General features: G+C 51.9%; 5 protein-coding genes across 5 annotated transcripts; 1 reads left to right on the top strand and 4 right to left on the bottom strand.

The window, feature by feature from the left end:
- Nucleotides 1–261: 261 nt before the first annotated feature.
- Nucleotides 262–4,846, bottom strand: BJX68DRAFT_241330 (putative SH3 domain protein (Cyk3)). Its single transcript, XM_071040820.1, has one exon. The coding sequence runs from the start codon at nt 4,419–4,421 to the stop codon at nt 624–626; it is 3,798 nt and encodes a 1,265-aa protein (XP_070896915.1). The 5' UTR covers nt 4,422–4,846; the 3' UTR covers nt 262–623.
- A 2,329-nt stretch (nt 4,847–7,175) lies between these two features.
- Nucleotides 7,176–14,022, top strand: pksP (polyketide synthase alb1; the record flags this gene model as incomplete). Its single annotated transcript, XM_071048281.1, has 5 exons — nt 7,176–7,462; nt 7,526–7,817; nt 7,867–11,295; nt 11,348–12,103; nt 12,153–14,022. The coding sequence occupies 5 exons, from the start codon at nt 7,176–7,178 to the stop codon at nt 13,842–13,844; spliced, it is 6,456 nt and encodes a 2,151-aa protein (XP_070896916.1). The 3' UTR covers nt 13,845–14,022.
- A 298-nt stretch (nt 14,023–14,320) lies between these two features.
- BJX68DRAFT_241333 (uncharacterized protein) lies at nt 14,321–14,668 on the bottom strand. The gene has a single exon (XM_071040821.1). The coding sequence runs from the start codon at nt 14,512–14,514 to the stop codon at nt 14,338–14,340; it is 177 nt and encodes a 58-aa protein (XP_070896918.1). The 5' UTR covers nt 14,515–14,668; the 3' UTR covers nt 14,321–14,337.
- BJX68DRAFT_128515 (uncharacterized protein) lies at nt 14,321–18,547 on the bottom strand. Its single transcript, XM_071036249.1, has 4 exons — nt 18,189–18,547; nt 16,574–18,118; nt 15,702–16,523; nt 14,321–15,652 (listed from the first exon to the last, which is right to left on the bottom strand). The coding sequence occupies exons 1-4, from the start codon at nt 18,399–18,401 to the stop codon at nt 14,714–14,716; spliced, it is 3,519 nt and encodes a 1,172-aa protein (XP_070896917.1). The 5' UTR covers nt 18,402–18,547; the 3' UTR covers nt 14,321–14,713.
- A 301-nt stretch (nt 18,548–18,848) lies between these two features.
- BJX68DRAFT_241339 (putative flavin dependent monooxygenase) lies at nt 18,849–20,476 on the bottom strand. Its single transcript, XM_071040822.1, has 2 exons — nt 20,305–20,476; nt 18,849–20,252 (listed from the first exon to the last, which is right to left on the bottom strand). Exons 1-2 carry the CDS (start codon nt 20,373–20,375, stop codon nt 18,860–18,862), a joined length of 1,464 nt encoding a protein of 487 aa, XP_070896919.1. The 5' UTR covers nt 20,376–20,476; the 3' UTR covers nt 18,849–18,859.
- Nucleotides 20,477–20,800: the final 324 nt, after the last annotated feature.

Here is a 20,800-nt window from a genome sequence, read left to right on the forward strand (position 1 = left end):
TTAAGTCTTCAAGAATTATAGAGCAAAAAAAAGTAAAGTACATGAATGAGCTCAAGGAACAGCTCCTGCTGTTCTTGGGATGATGCGGGGAGGGGTTGCACCTTCCTATTTCGGACGATGAGACCATAGGCGGTGAACAGGGCGGTTCAAAGCCATACTATTCTGACGGATTTATTTCTGCTGACGATGACATGAGGTATTCACTTGTTGAATCACAGTATGGATAGACACTAGTATTCCTACATCGAGCTTCGCATGTGCCGCTTTTAGGACGCAAAATGCAAAAACAAAAAAGACCCAAGCAGAACGCAAAATGGAGAGAGAAGCGGAAACAAAAACCGGACTCTATAGCACAGCCAGAGATCTAGTTTAGCGTACATGCGAGTGCCCAAGTATCACGACAAAAGCAGGTGAGTATGATGCAAAGACAAAAAAGCACAGATGAACACCAACATAATGAGTCCCAACTCCGGTCATGTACTATGGCAGCAGCGTAGAAAAGGGAAATGCTATGATGCACATAAATTGAGTCCCACCTGAGAAATGCAATGCAACCATATGTGAGGCAAAATATATCAGAATCAAAGACCGATTGGTAAATAAAACGCAATGCAGAGAACCTATCAGAAACATTCCCACTCGGCAAACACACACCAGCGCGCGACCCGGTCGGCGAGGACAAGACCTCGCCAGACGCCACGCTCGCCAATTTTGATCACAGTTTCCCAGACGCTACCGTCGGCGGTGCATTCGCTGGGAGACTCGGAGAGGTTGGGGCTGCTGATCATATGGTCTGCTTTGCGGGTCAGGCGCAGGATCTTGCCTGATGGCGACTGGATGGCCAGCTTGGCAGGCTTCTCTCTGCCCGAGGCTGACCGGGTGGAAGAGATGGCCGAGGTCGAGGCCGAAAACTCGTTTGACACTGTTGATACCGTACTCGAGACCATACTGAGTGCACTTGCAGGTCGAGAAAAGACAGACGGAGAGACACGCCCACTGAAACTATTCTCGGTGCTAACTGGCAGCGGAGTGGGTGAAGAGGGGTGTTGGCGCACGGCGAAGACGAATGTGTTGTTGACAGCTAGTTTGCCGCACTGGGGCTGTATAATGTACAGATCATGGCGCTGCGCATGCGGCGTCGGATGCCGCAGAACAAATTCGTAAGGAGGATTCTCTCCAGAGTGTAGGATCGGAAGCGCAAAAGCAAGCGGGTGAGGGATATCTCGACTCGAGTGCATGAGACCCTTTTTGCCTGCATAAATCTTGACCATGCCCTGTCCTTCGTCGCCTGGAAGGACAGCTTTGATAGTGATGCGCTTGTTGCCATTGACCCAGTCGGGCTGGACGAGTGCACGCTTCCGGACAATTTCGCCGCTTTCGAAGAAGTCTCCATCGGCATCCGTGGCGAAACCAGGCGCCTCAACTTCCGCCGCGCATTCTACGTCTGCTGGAACCAGGATGCGAATCTGGAGAACTTCTAAGCCTTCCAGATGGAAGACACTAGTGTCATAGTCGGGGAATTGTATGCCTTCTTTGAAGTATGTGGGGCAGGTAGTTGGGAGTGCGAGGAGGACGTCGGGAGAGATGGCGGGGCAGATATGCTGTCCTTCAGGCTCCAGAGGTACGTGGGTATAGCAGAACTCAAGAGGCCGAGCAAGGAAATACCATGGTTCGGCTGTGGAGACGTTGGTAGTGACGAACTGGTTCCTTCGCGGATTTGTCGGACTTGCGAGAGAACAATCCATGAAGCGCCATTCACCATCGACTAGCACCGAATTCCACCAGTGATTCGGTCGCGATAGGCTGTCCAGTTCAAACATATCCCCTGGAGTCTTGAGGAACCCTTCAATCGCCTCCGCATGCAGACCGACCGCATTACACATCTCCTTGACCAGGTATGCCACTTCCTGCGCACAGCCCCTTTTGGTTTGCAAAACACGTTTAAGGTCGATATCGGCGTCAATGCCATCAATTGGCTCGTCCCAAGCAATTTTCTCGCTTACCCATGTGAATATGGCGCGTAGTCTCTGGACGTCGCTCTTGTAGGGGCGACAGACATAGCCTTGAGCAAGGCTCATCGGGTTTGTCATTGGTGGGAGACTGTTAACGAAACGAGCGCTTTTGTCGACGAGCGTGAGATTCCCGGCAGCAAAGTTTGTAGGCTCACTGATCGGTAAGCCGTCGATGCTTTCCTCTCCCTCGGCGGTTTCATAAAGTTCTTCCACCGCGTAGATCACCGGATGGTCCATCATCTGACACCTCTCTGCTCTTTCCACCCTCTCATTCCGGCTTGGGGAGCTTGCCCGGTTGACATCGCGTCGAACCTGGACCCAATCTACAGGACTGTTGCCAGTCCCCATCTCGCGAGCGACGGTCTCCCGGTACGAGTGCGAGGAGTGGATTGGCGAGATTGCTCTCCCCTTCGTGGGAGAATAGGGTCCTCCACTTTGACCGATGGCAATGCTACTCCTGGCGTTGGCGGCACCAGTTTTGGCCGATTCAAGTATTTTCTTGAAAAAGCCCTGCTTCTTGGCCTTGGGAGTTGAGAGCCCGCCAAAGACACCGGTCGGTTCCTCAGGAGTCGTGGCCGAAGCTGACCAAGGGATGGCCGAAGACGCGCCCTGCCTGGAGGTATTGTGACTCGAATGGTATGATATTCCGCTCACGGGTGTTTCAGGACGTGTCCGGGTTAAATCGCTGAAGCCCCTCGCACGGAAGGAATCCATTGCTGTATTTGGTCTCTCGCTCGTGCCAAGGCCTCGTTTGGCATAACTTCCGGCGCTGGTTGCGCTGAATCCCCCAGCGGATATGCCGCTCAGCAAGCTATGGCTTGTCCGGTCCGTGCTAGATGTCTGGTTGGTGGCGTTGCTCTGCACGCCGCTTGAAGAGTTTGTTGCACTCGAAGACTTGGTGCAGCTTCGATTCAACATATCACTCCTGAGATCCTGTCCAGATCGCCGGCTCTTCAGTGACGGATAATGCGCGGGCGTTGAGTTGTGGCGGCCATGATAGGAAATATGCCTCGGCGGTGGTGGAGGCGGCTCATCATCATCATCATCCCCAGGCTGTGCGCCCTGGGATCCTCGACGGCCCTGTTCTTGCATTTGGCGGAGTCGGCTCTCCATACGTTGCACATAGTTGTTGATTTGCGGTGGGCCTTCGACGAATGGGTCGTGCGTGTAGACGCTGTTACGATGGACCGGATTGCCATTGTAGTAGTCTTTCTCCCCTTCTTCCTCAAAGCCCAGCGATGTCAGAGGTCTCACAGATCTCTGCTGATGATGGCTGTCCTGATACGAGCCGTAAGCATCTGGGGACCAGGGAGTATTGAACTCCGGCTGTGGAGACGGCGAGTGTGAGCCTCGCGACATTCCCATATCTTCAAGCGATGTCATAACGTCTTCCATTGCATCTCGGAGGGGTGAAGGCGTCTGACCGTTAGCGTCCGAGTGCGCAGCTGGCGATGGCGTTCTTCCAAATACGACATAGCGATCATTCATATCCAAATGCTGGGGCACACCGGGGTTTGGAGAAGGTTCACGGCGAACCGCAACTCGGTGTGGAGGCGGTGGCGGTGGGGGTGGGGATTCTTCACGTTCCGTCAGCTGTAGAGGGGAAATCTCACGGGACGAGTGGTGCGACAGCTGGAGATGGTGTTGCGGAGCAGGGACGGAGGGAGACGTAGACGGATGACGCGAGAGTTGGAGATGATTTTGTGGAACAGGTATTGAGGAAGTCAGAGGCGAATGATGGGAGATCTCGGGGAGCTGAGGCCGAGGCGAGATTGCACGAGACGGAGGCCGCGAGCGTGAGCGGATAGAAGCCTCGCGTTGTTGGGGAGCAGGTTCCTGTTGTGCGCGAGGCGGGCGCGGCGAAACGCCTCGGGACGGAGGCCTGGAGTCTCTGGATATTGATAGAGGGCGAGATAGGGAACTCTGCTGCTTGACGGCGCTGGTTGGTGTGCGTAATGGCTTTGTTTTCCTAGAGAGGCTGCCATCTCGCGGAGGCGTTTGGGGAATTGTACTCCCAATCGGTGACGTTGAAGATGAGCTCCCTCCGGAAGGAGCTAGAGCTTCCTTGTGAGCTTGGAAGGGCTTTCTGAAGACAGTCTTCTGCTTTTTAGGTGCAGACGTGGGGTTTGTGATCGGAGACACGGCCGCTGGAACCATGGGACTTATTGACCGGCTTACTGGAACAAAGTTCTCCTCCAACACCTGGACAAAATTCGAGGGAAACAATCCGACCATGCGACGGTCTCTCCGCAGCCGACCCATCCACCACTGGCCATCCCCCGCATTTAGACATTCGATCAAATCACCTTCCACAAACCCCAAATCGCGCTTGCTTTCTCCGCCCCAGGAGTATACGGCCCGACACCAGCATGGAAACCGGGTTGGGAGCTGTGGAGCGGCTGGTGGCATCACCGCAAGCTAGGGAACATTAAGCGCCCGCAAACACGTTGATGTAGCTTCAACACTGGCGAGGGATGACGCAAAGGGAGATGACGGGCGGCGCGTAGATCGCTCAATTGGATCCGCAAGGAGTCGGCGAGCTATGCTGGTGAACAACAGAAGCACTGCGCCTATTGAAGGTGAGGTTAGATCCGGGGTCGTTGGCTGAGCGATACAAACATGGGACACGGCAGAAGCGGAGAGGAGCACGGACGGACTGGCGAGGAAGAGAGAGGGCGGGAGAGAGTGAATCCAAAGGAGCGCCCGCCCTGTTGTGAGATAAGGGTAGGAAGAAGGGGAGAAAACGAGCGAGAAGAGAGTGTGAGGAGGAATGGTGAGGCGGACGAGGAGGAGCTGAAAGGCGACCAAGGAACGGCGTGCTGAGCGGACGGACGGTGAGGCCCGAACGACAGCCTTGTTTTGCTGGTTGTGACTGGACAAGGGCCCGTGTTTACATGGCCGCCCATTTGGGACTAGCGCATCCTTGCTTATCGATAAGCTTATTGCCCAGCCATCTCGTTTTCTCTTCGGTTCTCCTCCTGTTCTCAGCTTTGTTTTCCTTTGCTGCTAAACTCAGAAAATCCGTATATCGGGTTGGTTCTATTTTTCTTGGTTGTTGATAACCGAGCCTTGCAACAGCTCTGGCACGGATGAAACCCCCGATCGTCGAGATGAGGTCATAAAACGACCCTGCCAGAACCCAGTGCGCGCCATCCATGGTTCTCGCTCAGATCCCGCACCGCCATCCATGGTCAGGGGCCGGCGCTTCGAATTGGCCTTCATTCGCGGGCGCTACTCGCACACCTGCAATCTCGATCACTAACCTTGGCGGCTCAAGAGCTTAGTTTGACAGTCCACCTGATGACCTCCCAAAGCTACTGCCGGACGTACGGGACACAACAACTAGTTACCGCAATTAGCTTGAGTTGACTAACAAATTCTGTCGACCGAAATGAATTAATCTCGAACAGTCGAGTTTCCCTCAAAAGGGTCGAAGATCACTTCCTGTCCTTACCTTCACGAGTCAGTACATGGGCTTCCTCCTTTGTTCCTGCGCCAGAGACTCGCACCTTGGGAGGTTGATCAGCACTCGACTAGGAAAGCCGCATGCCATACATAATGGCCTGCATAACAGTACTCGATCAACATTCCCTGTTACGCGGCATACTTAGGATGGATTAGCATGAACTTGGATGCTTGAGTGATCCTTAGTCAGTATCTTCGTCTGGGGGGCATTGAATTCGGCTCGTGCTTGATCGTCGAGGTGACATGAGCTTGACACAAGTGCTAAGCAAGCTGGCACGGAAACTATATCCGAGGAAGCACCGGCAGCAAAGCGACACAAGCGATGGGGCCGACACAGCCTGGATTTCTCTGATTGCCATGCTTGATGTATTCATTGTCGAATCTCGTGTCCACTGACGAATCTCCTCGTGGAAAGCGGCATATCTCACGAAACACCTCATGTCACGACTACTATTGGGGTCTAGATGGCTCCAAGGTATAGCTTGTCCAACGTCGCTTCCACGAGAGGATAATATTAGAAACGTAGGTGTGATGACAATGGACCATTATAGTTTAGGGGCACTTTGAGAGCCATGTGCGGTCTTATCCCCTGAGCAGCCTCACTGTCCTACATATCCTTAAAGCTGTATCGGCGTCGCCGGGAGTATATGATCATCAAGCCACCCCTGACAGGAGTCCACATATTCCACAAGAGGCCAAGGCAACAAAGTCGTCAGGCTGGACATGACTAGTGAACGGTGATGACGTCCATTCTACTTCAGTCTTCCTTTCTCAGATGGACAATGTAACCCTACGGGTAGTATACAGGACTAGCTGTGTGGGATCGCGACCAAGCCAACAAACGCCAACCATGAACCTCCTAAATTTTGAGCGCTCTTATCGAGAAACATGCTTCATTTCAGTAAATTCTGACCTGGCAACAAAAGATAAGGATCTTATTTGTCGTCGTCGATCTAGAAGAAGGACTCACTTATCTCGATTGGCATGTGACGGGCATCGATCGACGGATGCGGCAACCCTTAATCTACCTCGACCTCTGGAATGGCCCGGCAAGTGGACTTGGAACTGCCAAGTTTTTGCACACGAGAACTGAATGCATCCATGGATCTTGGGCGTCCTATACACTCCTGTTTACCATACGGGACTGCCGACGTTTGACCAAGCTGCTCCCTTATACACGGCCTTCAATGCATCTTGCAGGGTAAATGATCGAGTGCTTTCTGCGCGTCAAGTTTTGATGAGTCTGGAACTGAGAAACGACGTCTTTCGTTCAACATGACAAGCTCAACTAAGCTCCTGCGATCTGTGCCAAGGCAATGGGGAAAGTGGAGATCTCCACTGCCTGACCCTGGGAAACCCCCGATCTAGAACTCTTGCCTCGAGAATCAACCACAGATAAGACCAATTCTCCGCTCATTGACCCACATTACAGCAACTGTCGTATCTCTGCGGCCTGCTTGTGACTGTTTGGCAATGCTACCTTGGCCTTGGTCCCGAACCATACTACCATAGTCGGTGATGTGATGTGTATAGTCCGTTAGGGCATGTTGCAGTCAAGTCAATCGGCGCAGTCAAGAGGAAAATAGGGACTGCCCGATCGGTATAAATAAAGCCTCTAGCCGAGGGCCGCGCGTTTTCCAGCTTTGACTTGAGTTTGACTTGACCGTCCTGGATAGATATAACCTAGTACTTCCCAGTATGGACGGCTCGTATCATGTCTATCTCTTCGGAGATCAGACGGGTGATTTCGAGGTCGGCCTTCGCCGTCTTTTACAGGCAAAGAACCATACGGTTGTCTCGGCTTTCTTCCAGAGAAGCTATCATGCATTGCGTCAGGAAATTGCTAGTCTTCCTCCGGCTGAGCGCAGTATGTTTCCTCGATTCACCAGCATTGTGGATCTACTCGCACGGCACTGTGAGTCCCGAGGGAACTCGGCGATGGAGAGCGCATTGACTTGCATCTACCAATTGGGATGCTTTATTAAGTATGTCACAAGTTAGCTTGGCCTTGATGGCCGCGTTCTGAGCTCTATGCTAACCAGGCCCAGCTACCATGGTGACCTTGGTCATGCCTACCCTTCATCTTCAAAGAGTCACCTCATTGGATTATGCACAGGGCTACTCAGTTGTGCTGCTGTCAGCTCTGCCACCAATATTGGAGAACTCATTACCCCCGCTGTCGAGGCAGTTGTTGTGGCATTCCGGCTCGGCCTGTGCGTCCTTCGAGTTCGAGGACTGGTTGACGGAGAGCAAGCAACATCGCTCAGCTGGTCCGCTTTAGTGTCAGGAATCAATGAAGCTGAAGGGACTGGCATGATTGCTAAGTTCAGCAGCGAGAAGGTGAGTTATCGTTTTCCAGAGATAACTCGTCAATATTAATTACCCAAAGGCTATTCCTCCTTCCTCTCGACCCTACATCAGTGCAGTGTGCGCGAATACGTTGACTATCAGTGGACCACCACTTGTTCTTGACAAGTTTCTTGATGCCTCCCTATCAAAACAACACAAGGCTGTCAGAGCTCCCATCCATGGCCCGTATCATGCTGCTCATATGTACGATGACCGAGATGTTGATAGGATTCTTGACGCCTGCAATCCAGACATTGTATGCAAGTACAATCCTCATATTTCTGTATTGTCAAGTCACACCGGAAAGCCTATGGCAGTCGACACCATGAAAGACTTTCTCCGCCTTGCGTTGGAGGAGATTCTCCTACGTCAAATGTGCTGGGACAAAGTCACAGACTCATGCGTATCCATGCTGAGATCAGTCGGCAATCATACATCCAAGAGAGTGTTCCCCGTCTCTACTACAGCCACCCAGAGTCTGATGAACTCTTTGAAGAAAGCTGGCCAAACCGATATAGAAGTGGACGGAAGCCTTGGTGACATCTCTGCTGAGCCTCAATGGCACAATGCCACCGGGAGAGCAGAGCTTTCGAAGATCGCTATCATCGGAATGTCAGGGCGGTTCCCCGAAGCGGACAGCCCTCAGGATTTTTGGAATCTTCTGTACAAGGGCCTTGACGTACACCGAAAAGTCCCAAAAGAGCGCTGGGACGCCGATGCCCATGTCGATCTCACTGGTTCCGCAAAGAACACTAGCAAAGTTCCCTATGGATGCTGGATCCGGGAGCCAGGCATGTTCGACCCTCGGTTCTTCAACATGTCACCCCGTGAGGCACTTCAAGCGGACCCCGCACAGCGCCTTGCACTGCTCACGGCATATGAAGCCCTAGAAGGGGCCGGTTTTGTTCCAGATAGCACTCCTTCAACCCAAAGAGATCGAGTCGGAATATTCTATGGAATGACAAGTGACGACTATCGTGAAATAAATAGTGGTCAAGACATCGACACCTACTTTATCCCCGGTGGAAACCGCGCCTTTACGCCTGGCCGCATCAACTATTACTTCAAATTCAGCGGTCCTAGTGTGAGTGTTGATACAGCGTGTTCTTCTAGCTTGGCTGCTATCCACCTCGCGTGCAACTCGATCTGGAGGAATGATTGTGATGCTGCTATTACCGGAGGTGTGAACATCCTAACCAACCCAGACAACCATGCTGGGCTCGACCGTGGCCATTTCCTATCGAGGACTGGGAACTGCAACACCTTTGACGATGGGGCCGATGGATACTGCAGAGCAGATGGAGTCGGTACTATTGTACTCAAGCGACTCGAAGATGCTCAAGCAGATAATGATCCCATTCTAGGGATTATCAACGGCGCCTATACCAACCATTCGGCCGAGGCGGTTTCGATAACCCGACCACACGTGGGAGCGCAAGCGTTCATCTTCAAAAAGCTGCTAAATGAAGCAAACGTCGACCCTAAAAGCATCAGCTATGTAGAGATGCACGGGACTGGCACTCAGGCTGGCGATGCTGTGGAAATGCAGTCTGTTTTGGACGTCTTTGCACCGGACTATAGGCGAGGACCGGGTCAATCACTCCATCTGGGCTCAGCCAAATCAAACATTGGTCACGGTGAATCAGCTTCCGGTGTGACTTCTCTCGTCAAGGTTCTGTTGATGATGAAGGAAAACATGATACCTCCGCATTGTGGGATCAAGACCAAAATCAATCATAACTTCCCTACTGACTTGGCCCAACGAAACGTCCACATTGCCCTTCAGCCCACGCCTTGGAATCGGCCAGAATCCGGAAAACGTCGAATTTTCTTAAACAACTTCTCCGCTGCCGGTGGAAACACTGCTCTGCTGTTGGAAGACGCCCCTCTTTCAGGGTGTGACGAGCAGGATACCCGACCTGTACACGTTGTCGCAGTATCTGCACGGTCTCAGACTGCTCTCAAAAATAATACTGAGTCACTGATCCAGTACATCAATGAACAACGAAGCGCTTTTGGAGTCAAGGAGAGCGGCATTCTACCTAGTCTCGCGTACACCACCACAGCGCGTCGCATTCACCACCCTTTCCGGATCACAGCAACAGGATCTAACCTGCAAGAGCTCTTGGACTCACTAAATGCAAGCACTAAAAAAGAAGTTTTCGCAGTTTCTAGCAAGCCACCTGCTGTCGGATTCCTTTTTACTGGCCAAGGGGCCCAATACGCAGGAATGGGCAAGCAGCTCTACCAAGGTTGCTCTCAATTCCGGGACACGATCCAGCATCTTGACTGCATTTGCCAGAGTCAAGATCTTCCATCTATTATTCCTCTTGTTGATGGCAGCGTACCTTTGGGCGAACTAAGTCCTGTGGTGGTGCAACTCGGAACCGCGTGCGTGCAAATGGCCTTGACCAGCCTCTGGTCCTCTTTGGGTGTCAAGCCCTCCTTCGTCTTGGGCCACAGTCTTGGTGACTACGCTGCATTGAATGCCGCTGGTGTTCTCTCTCCCAGTGATGCTATTTACGCCTGTGGCCGCAGAGCCCAGCTTCTTACAAGCCAGTGCCAAGCTGGGACACATGCCATGTTAGCCATCAAGGCTCCACTTCTTGCAGTCAAGCAATTCCTCCGTGAGGATGTGCATGATATCGCTTGCATTAACTCGCCTTCTGAGACTGTCATCAGTGGTCCTAAGGCTTCCATTGATGAACTCAATCAAGAATGCTCAAGGCAAGGCCTGAAGTCCACGATGTTGACGGTGCCATATGCCTTCCACTCCGCGCAGGTTGATCCAATCCTTGGAAGCTTGGAAGAAATCATGAAGGGCGTCACTTTCAATAAGCCATCAATACCATTCGTCTCAGCTCTGCTTAGTGAAGTGATTACCGAAACCAACTGCGAGATCCTGACCGGGAAGTATCTGTCGCGGCATTGCCGGGAGACCGTCAACTTCTTGAGCGCATTTGAAGCAATCAGGAACGCCAAGTTGAGCAATGACCAAACCATGTGGTTGGAGATTGGTCCGCATACGATCTGCTCAGGAATGGTGAAAGCGACGCTTGGCCCACAGGCAACCACAGTTGCATCTCTCCGGCGCGATGAGGACGCATGGAAGATCCTCACAACTAGCCTTTCAACTCTTCATCTCGCGGGGATTGATATCAACTGGAAGCAATACCATCAGGACTTCAACTCCAGTCATCGTGTGCTTCCATTACCCGCCTACAAGTGGGACCTGAAGAGCTACTGGATTCCTTACAGGAACAACTTCTGCCTGACGAAGGGTGATCCCGTGGCTACAACGGAGGCTCCGGCACAGACCACGTTCCTGACGACGTCCGCTCAAAATGTTGTTGAGAGCAGCAGTGACGGAGCATCCGCAACAGTTGTTGTGCAGAATGACATTGCCGACCCAGAGCTTAACCGAGTTATCCAGGGCCACAAGGTCAATGGAGCCGCCCTTTGTCCCTCGGTAAGCCTTCTCTAGATTCATCGTGGCCAATGCCTGCTAACACACGTTACAGTCCCTCTATGCAGATATCGCCCAAACCCTGGCAGACTATCTAATTGAGAAATACAAGCCCGAGTTCAAGGGTCTAGGCTTGGACGTCTGCAACATGACAGTACCCAAGCCTCTCATCGCCAAGACCGGCAAGGAGCTGTTCAGAGTATCTGCAACTGCCAACTGGGCTAACAAATCCGCATCGGTGCGAGTATGGTCGGTGACACCGGAGGGAAAGAAGATCCTTGACCATGCATCCTGCGAGGTCAAGTTCTTTGACTGCGCTGCCTCTGAGATGGAGTGGAGGCGTAGCTCTTACTTGATCAAGCGGAGCATTGAGCTACTTGAAGAGAATGTCCTCAAGGGAGATGCCCACCGTCTGAAGAGAGGGATGGTCTACAAGCTCTTCAGCGCACTAGTCGACTATGATGAGAACTATCAATCGATCCGGGAAGTGGTTCTCGACAGCGAGCATCACGAGGCTACCGCGTGTGTCAAGTTCCAAGCACCACCGGCAAACTTCCACCGCAACCCGTACTGGATCGACAGCTTTGGACACTTGTCCGGATTTATCATGAACGCGAGCGATGGGACGGATTCCAAGAACCAAGTCTTTGTCAATCACGGATGGGATTCCATGCGATGCCTGAAGAAGTTCTCACCCGATGTCACATATCGCACGTACGTGAGGATGCAGCCATGGCGAGACTCGATCTGGGCAGGCGATGTCTACATCTTTGAAGGAGACGACATTGTTGCTGTGTATGGGGGTGTCAAGGTAGGTTCCGTCGTTCTCGTGTGTGGACTATTACTGACTCTGTCGACAGTTCCAAGCTCTGTCGCGCAAGATTCTTGACACGGCTCTTCCGCCAGCAGGGGCTGCCAAGGCAAAGAGTGCACCACTACAGTCTTCAACCCCTCAGAAAATAAAGCTTCCTACGAATACAGTGGCTCGGCCCAACCCACCCGCTCCTACTAAATCCTTCACCAAGAAGTCGGCAGGTCCCAGTGTGATAGTGCGGGCACTTAGCATTCTGGCCGCGGAAGTAGGCTTGTCAGAAGCGGACATGTCGGATGACATGGTTTTCGCAGACTACGGCGTCGACTCATTACTTTCTTTGACGGTCACCGGCAGATACCGAGAGGAACTCAACCTGGACTTGGAATCATCTGTGTTTATAGATCAGCCGACAGTCCGTGACTTCAAACAATTCGTGACCCAGATGAGCCCGTCAGAGTCAAGCGATGGCTCCGCAAGTGAGCCTGAGACTGAGTTCTCGTTCAACGGTGATGTCTCGTCCGGAGCATCAAGCCCGGCATTCGCAGGCACGATCTCGCCACCAAATGAGAAGATGATCATGCCCGTCCAAGAGAACAACACTATGAAAGGAATTCGGGCTATCTTGGCGGATGAGATTGGTGTACCAGCCGAGGAAATCAAGGCTGATGAGAGTCTGAGTGAGATGGGAATGGACTCATTGCTTTCCCTTACCGTCCTAGGCAGGATTCGAGAGTCCTTGGATCTGGACTTGCCGGGAGAATTCTTCGTCGAGAATCAGACCATAGCACAGATTGAAACTGCACTGGGCTTGAAGCCAAAGGCTGCACCGACCCCGGTTGCTGTACCACCTCCCATTGCGTTGCCAGAGACGGTTCCAGCAAACAATCTGAGCACACAGTCGGTGGCAAGTGGCAGCCATCCGAAAGCGACATCTATCCTGCTACAAGGTAACCCAAGGACTGCTACCAAGACGCTCTTCCTCTTCCCCGATGGTTCCGGTTCTGCAACGTCCTATGCCACAATTCCCGGTGTCTCTCCAGACGTCTGCGTCTACGGACTGAACTGCCCATACATGAAGACACCCGAGAAGCTCAACTGCAGCCTCGATGAACTCACAATCCCCTACCTCGCCGAAATCCGCCGCCGCCAGCCCAAGGGCCCTTACAACTTCGGCGGATGGTCCGCAGGAGGCATATGTGCCTACGACGCCGCGCGAACCCTCATCCTTCAAGAGAACGAAGAGGTAGACCGTCTCCTCCTCCTCGACTCGCCCTTCCCCATCGGCCTCGAAAAGCTCCCAACGCGCCTCTACAACTTCTTCGATAAAATCGGCCTCTTCGGCGAGGGCAAAGCCGCCCCTCCAGCCTGGCTCCTTCCTCACTTCCTCGCCTTCATCGACTCGCTCGACGCCTACAAGGCCGTCCCACTCCCTTTCAACGAAACGCAGTGGGCGAAGAAAATGCCAAAGACGTACCTCATTTGGGCCAAGGACGGCGTCTGCCCTAGTCCATCCGACCCCTGGCCTGAGCCAGCCCCCGATGGAAGCAAGGACCCCAAGGAGATGGTGTGGCTCCTCAACAACAGGACGGATCTCGGTCCGAACAAGTGGGATTCCCTAGTTGGGCCGCAGAATATTGGTGGCATTACTGTTCTGCAGGGGGCAAACCATTTCACCATGACCAGGGGCGAGAAGGCGAAGGAGCTCGCTTCCTTCATGGCGGATGCTCTGGGTGCCTAGTCTGTGTGTGTTGGTTCAGAAAGGAAAGGTAATTTGCAGTGTCACAATATTTTTTTTCTGACTGATCTACCACGTGTATGTTGCTTTTCCTATCACTTACTCTCCTTGATAGCATGGCTGTTGTTTTTTCAATCTCTATTTGTGTACTAATCATATTTGTACCAATAATCGCAAACTAGCTATATCTCTCAAAAGACATTCCATTTATAAAAGCGTTTATCGTTCCGATATCTTATTGCGGGGCAGCAGAATCATGAAAAGCCCTAATGTTTGTTTGCCTCGGGCATTTGGCTAGTCTTCTTTAGCAAAGCAGTGCGATAGATACCACCCCCCTGCCACTCACGTCAACATGCGCTATATCAAAACCACCAAGCTTGAGTAAGCACACAGTAGCATCGCTAGACCCACCATGATGGTTTCTACCGTCCGGATGCTACTATAACACCCAACTAAATATCCGCGTAGAAAAATCGGTACGGTAGCATTCATTCCTCTAAGTAAACGTCATAGAGTCGGGCAAGTATTTGCACACTCCAGGCTCTGTCTTTCCCACTATGTAACAAACAAGCGAAAGCAAGTAAAGTGGACTAGATACAGCGCCAGAAACGCAAATGAGAAACTCAGAAGGACAGAGAAAAAAAGACGTGGCTTGACATAAGAGATAGATCATAGAAATAAAGATAAAATTTGCGTGCAGTGAGGTAGCACGGCAGAAGACGAATTCGAGCGGTTTCTAGATAGAAGAGCTGTGCTCGCTCGTATGAGTGACGTCCTCACTAGGTCTAGCCGGACTTTCACGGTCAACACTGGAGGCCCAAGAGGGGTCCTGGGTGTTGGGTGGGTGGGTTGGGGGCAGTCGACTTGTTGGTTTAGAGAGACATCTCGGAACTAAATCTCAGCGCGCTCCCACGGCCAGGAAAGTTGGAGCCATTGTTGATCCCCGGGCTCGTTGGGCGGCTATTACCAGCTGTGAGTTTAGGGCTTCGAGGCTGTGTGCTTGTTGAGCGAGTCGATGGACGATTCCTGCGAATCTCTCGAAGTTCATCTTCCTTCCTATGGAGAAGGTCTTCCCTCGACGAGAGCAGCGCTTCGAGTTCCGCGATGCGTGCCAAGTGACGAGACTCATCACTCTTGATATTCAGTTCGCGTAGACGGGACGCTTCGCCAGCGACCTTGCGCCTTAGGGCCTCGTTTTCTTCCTTGAGCGTTCGTAGTTCCGTGGCCGACTGTGCGGCGACATTGGAAGCGGTTTGGTACTGCTCGCGGGTGTATTCGGCCTGCTTGTGTTCGTATTCAGATTTGCGCTCCAGGCTCGCGTTCTCCTTTGTCAGACGGCGGATCTCCTCTCTTGCCTTCTCGAGTTCGGCCATGTCGCCGCCGCCAGCCTTTAGGGCTTCGCGAGCTTTTTCGAGGTCATGGCGAAGTTCGGTTCGTTCATCTTTTAGTTTTGTCATTTCTTCTTTCTGTCTTTGTAGTCTCTGCTCAGCTGTTGTTTTAGTCTCAAGCAGACGGTCCCGTTCTTGTCGGAGCTTGTGGAGATCTTTAGTCCGAGTTTCATAACGATGTTGTAGCGATTCAAGGATTTTTTCCCTTTCTTGAAGACAGGTCTGGGCGGCGGCTAGTGAGGTCTGGAGCTTTTTGATATCTGCCGCGTGAGAACTCTTCATTTCTACCACCTTCTTTTCAATGTCGAGTAGACCGCCATTTAAGGTCTGGGATGGCCCACCGGAAATGTCCGTAAACTGGGTTGTTTCTTGAGACTCTTCCATCCTCGGCCGTTTCGAGGCCGGCTCGCTGGTATCTGACATCTAGTAGTTGTTAGTAAAACGCTGTTTGAAGACTATAAAGTCTACTCACGAATACCCGTTTTTGGGCCGTGGGGTTAACGGGCTTGGAAATTTGAGTGCTTGGTTTGATGAAGCCTTCGTCTTCAATTACTTGCCGGAGGGCTTCAACTGGAGGCAATGTCCAATGCAAGTTAAAATTGTCGGAGAGCAGACAGGCCAAAATTTCGTTTGCGTCTTCCTGCACCCCCAAGGCGTCGTCCTGCAACTCCCCGATGATATCACGTAGTTGCCTGATATACTTGAAGACCAAAGCAAGCCTTTGGGATGTTGGAGACCCTGGGAAGCACAGCTCCACGTGTTCGCTTGAGTTGGCGATAATAAGTCTGATGACAGGCAGTAGATGGCCATTGCGAGCAAAAGTCGTGCGCATGTGCTCCATAGAAGGCTTCTTTACATCCAACGAGGAGTCAAAGGCAATGACCGCTAACGGCGGTTTGTATGTTTCCATAATGCCCTCATCTTGCACATTCTGTATCCCAAAACTCAGAGAACCTTTGGCCATGGAGACCTCCACATTTGTGCCTGATCCCATATCCACGCGTGGGCGAGTATATGCGAATCCCTTACCTTCAAGGTAGCGCTCAACAACTCGCTGCGTTTTCTCTCCTCGCACTGCTATCACTAGATGCATCTCATGTTCACCCGGGGCCTGAGCCTTGATAAGGTAGCTCAATACAAGGAATTTGGCACTGGAATACTCTGCCCACGTAGCCTGGTTTTCCAGATTTTCGTCCGCATCTTTCAAATGTTCACCAAAATTTAGGTCTGGATGAGTCGCTGCGTTGCTCAGGCGCTCCAGCACCCGTTCTGCCAAAGATACAACATCACTCTTCTGGTTGGTCGTTAGTCTAGACAAAATACGACAGGTTGCAGTTGCATTACCTCAGTGCCTGAATTGCCCGAATTCTGGTTGAAACTTTCCTCATTGATAAGAGCATAAATAATGTGTTGCCCCTCTGTGAGAACCTTGTCATAGTCGTCCTTTACCCGCGAGTCCATTGGAAGTGGTACGGCGAACTCGGAGGGGCCCAAATGAAGGGAGCCTGGAGTTACTTGTTCCTGATAGGCTATCGTCAATGCGCTGGGCTGGATAGTCTGAACTTCATGTGGTTCGAGTACTGGTTCGGGCAACGGCTCTAGAGTTGGCACTTTCAAGGGTTCTGGATGATGGGAAGTATCCTTGTCGACCCTCACACTGAGCGGAGCCACAGTTTCTGGTATTGACAGCGGTGCAGAAGGTTCTATGTCTCCAACCGAGGATGGTGTTGCGCTTGGTTCGATTGACTGGGGCTCGAGCGTGCTTTTCTCCCGTGTGCTAGCCCATAGATTTCTCATCTTTTCGCGCGGTGTCGCACCTTCAAGATGGCTATATTTCTCCAGTGTCTCCTTTAGAGAAAGCGCCCCCTTCTGACTTTGGTCATTCATGGTGGCAGCTGTCTCCGAGAGACGGGGAGTGGAAAATCCAGACGTGTTATTAGCTCCACGCTCTAGCAAGGACGTTGAACGACCAATTATACTTCGTAGGTTGGCGAACGGGGAACCCGGTGTGAGCGTCCTGGAGTTGATTGAGTGTTGTGTGGCGAGTACAACAGGAGATTGACGTAGGGAAGGCACTGAATCTCTCGCTAATAGTGTCTCCGGTATAGAAGCCGTATGGCCTCTTTCAAGGCGAGTGGGACTAACACTGGGATTGGTTTCGTCCAGCGTAGTTCTTGGATGGACTGTAGCCGGGGATCTACTGAGCTCTGAGTTCTGTGAAGGAGTGTTTGGCGAATCTGTGGGCAAAGCTGCCGTGCGCCGGGGACTAGATGCCGCTCGATTAGGGTTCGTCTGCGACCCTCCGGTGGGCTGAAGGTTCAGTAGGATGGACGGAGTCTCCGGAATTTCTGTCCCCGGACTGCTCTGCGCAATAGGGGGTGGCCTAGGTTCAATTGATCTAGGGTTTTCGGTTGCCGCACTACCCAGGTTCAGGCTACCACTGGCCTCCGGAATTGATGTCCTTGTAGGAGCTGCGGTGTGCTGGACCGATAAAAAGGGCTCTTCGGATTCACCCGGCAGGAGATATTCGGGGGGTATAGGTGATCTAGCGTAGTACTCAAACACGCGATGAGTACGCTTAGTTGCTGGTTTCTTGATATCGTAGGTTTGATTATAGTCCTGTCTTCCAAAGCTTGATTGTGAAAGGTCGTTCGTCTCCTGGGTGTACGACTGGGATACGGGGTCCGGAGACACAAATAATGGTGAGTCGGGTGTATTCTGCACGGCAGCGTCTTGTTCTGGAGTCTCGAGCCGTTGTTCGTGCGCCGGTGGGGTATGCGATTGCGCGGGGGGCGCTTCGTTGGTCTTCGAGGCAAGTTGATCTTTCTTCTGCTTCTTTTTGGTTTGCCAAATTTCTACTGCTGTTTCGCTTGCGTTTTCCTTGGGCTCCTAATATAGTACAGCGTTTAAACAGTGTTTCAACAAGACGCCGCGCTCTGTGTGGGTAGGTCGAACGCACCCAACTTGGGGGGTAGTTCCCAACCCAGTCTATCAAGTATTGGGACTCGGACTCGTCGAGAATACCGTTGATTTCCCACTCTTCGTCATCGAGTTCTTCCGGGTTTGACTCTGTCTCTTCGTCGTCGCCGTTGCTCGAAGTAACAATGAACTGGTTGTTCCAATTATTGCGACGTGATTTGTTCGGAGATCCGGTACACACTGAGCGCATCATGCGTGCGGAGAAAGGATGGCGGTTAGTCGGCCCATTATGGGAGGCAGGATATGTCAGAGGGAGGTGCTGTAGGAGATATATGGACGCGAAGCTAGCAATAACGTTGTAGAGCCAGCCAACCTAGAACAAAGAGAACGAGTGAGGAGGGATAGAGAGGAAGACGAGCGAGTATGAACTTTGGTTGACGGAGAGCTTCACGGGTGATCGCCCACACGTGACGTCCTATCAGCGCCTAACTCCACTCGGTATACTTGAAAGATTCTCGTTTATTCTTTTTACAAAATAGGGAATAATGGATATATGAGTGATGGTATTGTCAGAGATTAACTGGCGAGTGTGTGGTTATTGTTTCATACCCATTGTGGCCGTGAATTAAGACGAAAACCTCACATTCACTTGAGTTTACGCAAAGATCTAAGTAATCTATGGAACATCAAGAAAGTCTTACTACATATTTATCATGGGCAGTGTTGCTGCTCGTTTTCCCACGTTTCGAAGTCATATCCAAGCTCTTTAAGGGTTTTGATCGAGCGTCGCGCTTCGCCTTTAGAAAAGAATGCCTTCCGCGTTTCTGCAATCCCCTCTCGCATCCATCTTTCCTTCTTGCCCCAGTGATTACACTGTTTCCCGTGTCCGTTGTTGGTAAGTCCGGGGCGAGTCTGCGCTGTGGAGGCCCAATCATGCAGCATGTTCAGATGGTCTGCGTCTCGCGGGAACGGCAAGAGGTGAAATGCAGGGCCATCACCTTTCTCAGCAACTACCGAAGCTTCCCATGCCTCCATCTCGGCTGTAGATGGAAGGCTAAGACGGCCGGACCACACGCGTGAGAATACTGCAGCCTGATTCTCAGATAGAGGAAATGGAACAACCCTCTGAGGTAATGCAGGGAAGACAAGCGTAGGGTCATGGATGTAGAACAGGTGCTGGTAGGTGTTTTGAGCTCTGCGGCCGTGCGTTATAACAGGCGGATTTAGCGAGGATAGGAAGGGGAAAGAGTAAAGAAAACCCGTGCAGAAAACAATCGCGTCGATATCCTGCTCGACTCTACCATCCGCGAATCGGACAGCCCTCTCGTGGGTACTTGGTGGGAGAAATTCGGATATCTCGGGATAGTAGGCCTTGTCCATTGCGCTTGGAGACAGATAGGCCTCTGTGCGCTGCGAGGCCAGGACTTTGTCTTTGCTCACTTCGTTGATCTGGTTTCCAATATCGAGTCCAGACGCAGAGCTTCCAATGACAATCACCTTTTTATCTTTGAACGCAGCCGGCGAATCATAAAATTTGGAATGGATTATCACATTCGGATACGCCTCATTCCACTCCTTAATTCCGAGAATCTCCGGCAGATATGGGACGTCAAAGTGCCCACTCGCGGCAACTACGGCATCATATGAGCCGGTTGTAGTGGCTCGAGTGCGTAGATTTTTGGTTGTTATTGTCCAGCCTGTCATATCTTGTTTGTTCCTTCGGACGTCGGTCACTTGGGTCTCGAACTGGATGAACTCTTTGACCTCCTCTCCATACTCTCTCAAGTATTCCTTGACTGTGAAATGTCGAGGAAAGTCCTGGACATCGGGTGGAAACTCCTTCTCTCCATATGCCATCAATTCCTTGGGCAGGTTTGTATCCAACGTATCATATACGGGAGAGATGAATGTTGGTTCTTTCTCTTTGGAGCCCGCTTTAGGAAGCCATACCGGCTCTTCTAGTACTCCAGTCGGACTGAGCTGTGGTACTGGGATGGAAGTGGACTCCTTGAGCGTAGCCGGACTGTGGTTCCAGACTCCAGACATATGGCTCCTTCTCTCATAGACATCTATCTTCTCAAAGCATTTCTCGGCCAGTAGATACCTAGGATACGAATAAGCAACCGTTTCGTCCCATCATAAGCAGGGTCGCATACTTTACCGCAGCCAGGCCGGCCGGCCCAGCTCCGATCACGGCTATGCGACGAATCTGTTTAGACAGGTCCATATTTTGGTCCAACCTTGAAGGGATGAAAGTGTGACAACAAGGTGGTGTCGAAGTTCCATAGGTAGCGCGAAGTACTTATCATGGCATTACTGCCATGGCACCACTGAATGGCGTATGCATTTCCGATGCCGGGGGAGTAAAACGAAGGGACACTAACCCCGAGTGGGTAAAAAACGTCGGGCGCGGTGGTGCCTCGATAGAGTATAGATACAGCTCGACGGCGCGTCAAGGTGGTCTCGCCGGGATACGGTCAGTTCATCAGAGAACCACTTGAAGGATGCAGAAAGAGGTAATTAATCTGCTCGGAGGTCCACTGCAGCCCAACTCGATGCCGATGAAAGTCACATCGTGTTGTAACCAGGTCCGAAAAGCTCATGGAGAACCGAATAACGCCGCGGTCTGGGTAGGTGACCACCAGAGCTTTA

The sequence above is a fragment of the Aspergillus pseudodeflectus genome (genome assembly GCF_044049435.1).
Source record: "Aspergillus pseudodeflectus strain CBS 756.74 chromosome Unknown BJX68scaffold_34, whole genome shotgun sequence".
NCBI classification, from domain to species: domain Eukaryota; kingdom Fungi; phylum Ascomycota; class Eurotiomycetes; order Eurotiales; family Aspergillaceae; genus Aspergillus; species Aspergillus pseudodeflectus.